The following is a 7,187-nucleotide window of genomic DNA, read 5'->3' as shown; positions in this document are numbered from 1 at the left end:
CACTGTGAATAACAGCACTGAGTTCTCAATTATGTTGTTTTGCAGCTCCCACATTTTTATTGTTGAAGCATTCTTATTTATAACTTCTCTGTTTGCCCCCAATTCGGTGAGAGAGGGCAATTTCCAAACGTATGAGTGGGGAAACAGTCTCTGAGGAGTTAAGTGGCTGTTCTAAATTCACAAATCTAGTCATGTCAAAGGAGGAGCTAAAAACCCATATTATGACTCCTTCCACCTGTCATATTGCTTTTAAAAATATATAATAAGTTATTTTTTTTCTGAACATAAAAGAAACCAATGCACTTAAAAACAAAAGACTAAAATAGAAAATAAAAATTACCTACGATCCCCACCCAGAAATGACCCCTGTTCCTCTGCCATCATTTGGCTCTCTTTTCTTTGGGTTTAGGTTGACACAGTTATGTGCATATATAGATTTTACACCTGGTGTTTGTTGTTTAGCTTGTGTTTAAACTTAGGTCAGGAATATTTTTCCATGCTATTAAAAAAAAATCTTTGAAAATGTAATTGTAAAATGCTGCAGTGATATTATGTCATATGTGTTTGCCATAAACCATTCAGTCCATGCTCTTTTGTTTGACACATAGAGAATATGTTACTTTTATTATAGTAAATAGCAATAGGGTGAAAAATTAAATATAAATCTTCTTTTATATTTCTGGGTTTTTCCTTTGATCATATTTTTATGGGACTATATGGTAAATCTATTATGATTATGAAGGCACTTGGACATTTTTTTAACTATGAATTCTGCATTAAACTCAAGTGTAATTCAGATTGTGCAAGAAAACATCTCAGTAGTAAACAACAGGGTTCTAACTACTGGAAATTCTTTTCTACTAGAGTTGGGAACATATTCAATGGATAGGGGCTTCATCTCACAGATTAGATCCTCTTCTATAGATATTGTTAATAATTTCCTTAATGGGCTTCACTGTATTACTTCTGTTCACTATATCCCTGTTCCAAGATTCCGCTTTCAAATCCACAAAATTCACCACTATGAGAGTAAAAAGGGGGAGTGAAAGAAATAACTCAAGGATAGAAAACTGGTGAGAAGGCTGTTGTAGTTATCCCTTCCTTTACATTTATTCCTTCTGCCTGAAATACTAAACATGGGGTTTGTTTGTAACCCCAACACTTGTTTATTTGCACACTCAATTAATACAAAGAAGTACTCTGCCCACTGGAAACCATAAGAAACTTTCATTTCTAATAAAGTTAATATCAATCGTTAATATCCCACATTAAAAAAAACAAACAACTCTTTCGTGGTGCTTTTATTTTTTTACCAAAGTTTAAGGGTCATGGGACCAAAAAGAGAGAAAACCACTGTGGTCCATCCCCAACCCTGATTGGTCCATTTCTTGCTCTGACCTCATAAGGCGCCATTGTGATCCGATTGCAAACCAACCCTATAAAAGGTGCTGGCTGAGCCCAGGAAGCTGTGGGTAGACGTGGTTGTTTGGATTTGTTGTTAGTAGTGGATTGGCGGATTGATTGGTTGCTTTTTACCTCTTCCTTCTCCTTCTCATTGTCCTCTTCCCCCTCCTCCTCCTCCTCCTCCTCTTCCTCCTCTTCCTCTCCCTCCTCCTCCTGCTCCCCTCCTACCACTGATCCCCTTCAGTGGAAATTTTTAAATCACCATGGGTGATTTTTTTGAAGACATCTCGGCCAAAGCGGACTGCCAGTTTGGCAATTATGCCCTCCTCAGTAAAATCGGGAGGGGCTCCTTTGGCCAGGTGAGACTGGCCCGGCACCTCAAAACCAGCATGAAGGTGGCGGTGAAAATAGTCAACTGTGAAGATCCCGCAGACGTGGCCGAAGAAATTTACTGTCTGAAAGAACTAAACCACCCGAACATCATAAAACTGTTTGAGGTGGTCAACACCAACCACCAGGTATACATGTTTATGGAATATGCCCGGGGAGGTACCTTATACAATTATCTAAAGAAGTGGGGTCGTATCTTGGAGACAGAAGCACGAGCCCCATTCCGGCAGCTGCTGTCGGCCGTCCACTACTGTCACCAAAAACATATCGTCCACCATGACATAAAACCCAAAAACATCCTGCTGGACATGGGGTTGAATATAAAACTGGCTGACTTTGGACTGAGTGCTGTGTTCTGCAAGGAGGAAAAACTCAACATCTTCTGTGGCACTCCCAACTATAAGGCCCCAGAATTGTTCGGGCTTGAACCATACGAGGGCCCGAAGGTGGACGTCTGGAGCATGGGGGTCGTGCTATACAAGATGCTGACCGGAGTACGTCCGTTTGGGGGGAAAACCTTAGAACAACTGGAGGAGCACATCTTGAGTGGGGACTTTTCTATTCCATCTTTTCTATCTGTACCGTGCCAAACACTCTTAAAGACGATGATCGACATCGACCCCGGCCGAAGACCCAACCTGGGAATTATTATGCAAAATGGCTGGGTAGATATAGGGGAGGCTGAGCAAATGACCCCATACATAGAACCAGCCTGCACTGACATCGACCCCCAGGTCACTGAAATCATGCGCACACTGGGGTATGAGCAGGAAGAGCTAGAGTCATCCCTCACGGAGAAGAAGTTTAATAGTGTGATGGGCACGTACAGGATATTAAATATGCAACTTACCACCGGCATCCAAACAATAAAAGTAACTCCCAGGTCCTCCTCTGAATCCAACATAACAGTTTGTACTACGGAGGGGACTTCGGGATCAGAGACGGAGGACAGCGACCCTCGGAATACACCAGCGAACCCAGAGTTCAGTGTGCCCTCCACCACACCACCGTGGGGCCTGGACTGGGGTATTGCCACCCCTCCAATTAGAGTGGAGGTGAAGAGGGTTATCTGGCCATGCAGTGAGCACGTGCAGAACATCAGCCAGCCTGGCAGTGAGCACGTGCAGAACATCAGCCAGCCTGGCAGTGAGCACGTGCAGAACATCAGCCAGCCTGGCAGTGAGCACGTGCAGAACATCAGCCAGCCTGGCAGTGCGCACTTGCAGAACATCAGCCAGCCTGGCAGTGCGCACTTGCAGAACATCAGCCAGGCTGGCAGTGCGCACTTGCAGAACATCAGCCAGGCTGGCAGTGCGCACTTGCAGAACATCAGCCAGTGCGCACTTGCAGAACATCAGCCAGGCTGGCAGTGCGCACTTGCAGAACATCAGCCAGGCTGGCAGTGCGTACTTGCAGAACATCAGCCAGGCTGGCAGTGCGCACTTGCAGAACATCAGCCAGGCTGGCAGTGCGCACTTGCAGAACATCAGCCAGGCTGGCAGTGCGCCCTTGCATAACATCAGCCAGCATGCCAGCGAACCCTTGCAGAACACCAGCCAGCATGTCAGCGAACAATTGAAGAGTACTTCCCAGCCAGACACCAGGGGGGAATTAAGGAAACAGAAACTGAAGCCAGAACTCCAAGGTGACAGTAACGTGTTGCCTGTCACCCAGAACAGTAGCAGCCCCAGAAGCTGCAGTGGAGGCACAGAGAGAACCACCAACAAAGGCGAAGCTAGGCCATCTTGTGAGGAGACCCGAGCCTCTTCACCTGACCATAGCCAGCGCAGAAAAGGGATGGTGAGGAGAGTTTTAGGGTTTTTAAAAAGATGCTGCTGCTGCACAGGAGAAACTAAAAAACCACGCGTAAAAATTACACGGGTGGTACCCATTTAACATTCAAACATGGAGTGTCAGGAGAGGTCAATTGGCCATAGAGTGAAGAAAAGACAATTAACTGAGTGAGACCATGACCGGACAGTACACCACAGCACACTAGACCAAAAGCGAGGGGAGGTCAGTTCACCACTGCTCACCAGCCAGAACCTGAGTGGAGGACAGCTAACCACAGCTCACTTGGGCAAACGTGAGGGGAAGTAAGTTCACCACCACTCACCGCCCAGAACCTGAGGGGAGGTCAGTTCACCACCGCTCACCGGCCAGAACCTGAGGGGAGGTCAGTTCACCACCGCTCACCGGCCAGAACCTGAGGGGAGGACAGTTCACCACCACTCACCGGCCAGAACCTGAGGGGAGGTCAGTTCACCACCGCTCACCGCCCAGAAACTGAGGGGAGGTCAGTTCACCGCTCACCGCCCAGAAACGGAAGGGAGGTCAGTTCACCACCACTCACCGGCCAGAGCCAGAGGGGAGGACAGCTAACCACAGCTCACTTGAGAAGACGCGAGGGGAAGCCTGTTCACCAACGCTCACTGACCACAATCTGAGTGGAGGACAGTTAACCATAGCTCAGTTGGGCAAACATGAGGGGAATTCAGTTCACCACCGCTCACCGGCCACAACCTGAGTGGAGGACAGCTAAGCACAGCTCACTTGGGCAAAAGTGAGGGGAAGTCAGTTCACCACCTCTCACCAGCCACAAGCTGAGTGGAGGACAGCTAAGCACAGCTCACTTGGGCTAACGCGAGGGGATGTCAATTCACCACTGCTAACCGGCCACCACCTGAGTGGAGGACAGCTAAGCACAGCTCACTTGGGCAAACGCGAAGGGAAGTCAGTTCACCACCTCTCACCGGCCACAACCTGAGTGGAGGACAGTTCACCACAGCTCACTCAGTCAAATGCGAAGGGAAGTCCGTTCACCACCGCTCACCGGCCAGAACCTGAGGGGAGGAGAGCTAACCACAGCTCACTCAGCCAAACTGGAGGGGAGCTCAGTACACCAGGGCTCACTCGGGCAAATGCGAGGGGAAGTCAGTTCACCACTGCTCACCATCCAGAAACTGAGGGGAGGACAGCTAACTGCAGCTCACTTGGCCAAACACGAGTGGAGGTCAGTTCACCACAGCTCACTTGGCCAGAAGCTAAGGGGAGGTCAGTTCACCACAGCTCACAGGCCAGAACCTGAGAGGACAGTTCACCACCACTCACTCGGCCAAACGCAAGGGGAAGTCAGTTCACCACCGCTCACGGGCCAAAACCTGAGTGGAGGACAGCTAAGCACAGCTCACTTGGGCAAACAAGCGGAAATCAATTCACCACCGCTACACTGCTAAATGCGAGGGGAGGTCAGTTCACCACAGCTCTCTTGGTCTGAACACGAGGCGAGGTCAGTTCACTACCGCTCACTAGGTCTGTATGCGAGGGGAGGTCAGTTCACCACCACTCACAGGGCTAAACGCGAGTGGAGGTCAGTTCACCACAGCTCTCTTGGCCTGAACGCGAGGCGAGGTCAGTTCACCACTGCCAGAGTCCATTCATTGTCTTCACTAGCTGAGTTTAGACAGAGACCCCCAAAAGCTAGTAACCTTTGAAGTCCTAGCAAAGGTCAGGACTGTGCACCACCCAGTTAATCTAGGAACCACCCAGTTAATTTAGGTAATAATAGTTGAAGCATCCCCACCTTAGTTCACTTAATTCCTTAGATACTTATGTAGATCCTTGTTGATTATTGTTATTCAGATACTCTGCCTTTTCCGGGAAATCTATTGATGAGCTAATCAGATACTTTGTCTATTCCTGGAAATTGTTTGCTGATCTGTGTGTCATTGAAACCTCCTTACCCTAAGGGCTACTCCAGATCAATAAAAGATTGGAGCAGCCTGAGCAGTGGTGGAAGTCCTTCGGGACTTGCCCGCCTGGTCCCCCAATATTGCAAAATTATCTCGTGTCTTTTTCTCTCATTTGTTGTGCGGCTCCTCTTTCAGATACCGAACCCTACTCCACGCAGAACGTGGAGGGAGTCTTATTCGACACACCACCACTCAGCCTGAACGCAAGGCGAGGACAGTTCACCACCGCTCACTAGGCCAGAGCAGGAGGCGAAGACAGTTCATTCAGCCAGAGCATTAGAATACAGTTCACTCAGCCAGTGCATGAGGAGAAGACAGTTCACTCAGCCAGAGCATGAGGAGAAGACAGTTCACTCGGCCAGAGCATGAGAAGAAGACAGCTCACTCGGCCAGAGCACGAGGAAAAGACAGTTCACCACAGTTTACTTGGCCAGAGCATGATGGAAGACAATTTGCCCTGCCAGAGAACGAGAGAGGAAGGGGTTTTGGGTGGCTGGGTGGAAAAGGTAAAGTAATTAAGAAGTAAAAATTGGTAGTTACAAAATATTCATGGATATGGAAATTATAGCAAAGTCAATAGAGTCACTAATAACTATGTACTCTACCAGATGGGTACTATATTTATCAGGGTGAACACTTTGTAAAGTATATGATTGTGTGACCTATACTCTATACTAAAACTAATAGAAAATAATACTATAATCTATAGTAATAAAAGAGTAATGTGCTAATTAGACTGGACAGCTGAACGACCTTCTGGATGTCATTCCGGGCATCCTTCGGGATGAAACTGCCACAGCAGGGGCTGAGGCAGAGGCAGTTAGGGGCAATCAGGCAAGTAGGCAGAGTTGTTAGGGGAGATCAGGCAGGCGGGTGAGCAGTTAGAGGTGATCAGGCAGGCAGGCAGAGTGGTTAGGGATGATGAGTCAGGCAGGTGAGTGGTTTGGGGCGATCCGGCAGGCAGGCAGAGTGGTTAGGGGCGTTCTGGCAGGGAAAGTGGTTAGGGGCAATCAGGCAGGCAGGTGGGTGATTAGGGGTGTTCAGGCAAGCAGGCAGAGTGGTTAGGAGTGATTAGGAAGGCAGGTGAGTGATTTGGGGCAATTAGGCAGGCATGCAGAGATTGTTAGGAGTGATGAGGCAGGCAGGCAGGCAGAGTGGTTACGGGCGATGAGGCAGGCAGGCGAGTGGTTAGGGGTGATCAGGCAGGCAAGCAGTTAGGGGCAATCAGGCAGGCAGGTGAATGGTTATGCAGGCAGAGTGGTTAGGGATGACCAGGCAGGCAGGCAGGCGAGTGGTTAGGGGTGATCAGGCAGGCAAGCAGTTAGGGGCAATCAGGCAGGCAGGTGAATGGTTAGGCAGGCAGAGTGGTTAGAGATGATCAGGCAGGCAGGCAGGTGAGCAGTTAGGAGCCAGTGGTCCCGGATTGCAAGACGGATGTCTGACTGCTGGTTTAGGCCTGATCCCAATCCCTGCGGGATAGGGTCTAAACCTGCTGTTGGACATCCCCCTAGGGGTCCCAGTTTGTGAGAGGGTGCAGGCTGGGCTGAGGCCCCCCTTTCCCTTCCCCCTCCCCATGCATTAATTTTGTGCACTGGGCCTCTAGTTTAAAAAATAAAAGAATAAAAATTAAAACAATTTTAA

The 7,187-nt window shown here is 48.8% G+C and overlaps 1 protein-coding gene across 1 annotated transcript; it reads left to right on the top strand.

Annotated features, from left to right (window-relative positions):
• The first annotated feature begins 711 nt into the window (after positions 1-711).
• Positions 712-3,311, top strand: LOC118657894 (serine/threonine-protein kinase MARK2-like). The gene has a single exon (XM_036312590.1). The coding sequence runs from the start codon at positions 1,668-1,670 to the stop codon at positions 3,309-3,311; it is 1,644 nt and encodes a 547-aa protein (XP_036168483.1). The 5' UTR covers positions 712-1,667.
• The last annotated feature ends 3,876 nt before the right edge of the window (positions 3,312-7,187 follow it).

The sequence above is a fragment of the Myotis myotis genome, unplaced genomic scaffold (genome assembly GCF_014108235.1).
Source record: "Myotis myotis isolate mMyoMyo1 unplaced genomic scaffold, mMyoMyo1.p scaffold_m19_p_6, whole genome shotgun sequence".
Taxonomy (NCBI): Eukaryota; Metazoa; Chordata; class Mammalia; order Chiroptera; family Vespertilionidae; genus Myotis; species Myotis myotis.
The sequence above is the reverse complement of the archived record's forward strand: the minus strand, read 5'-3'. Positions and strand labels throughout refer to the sequence as shown.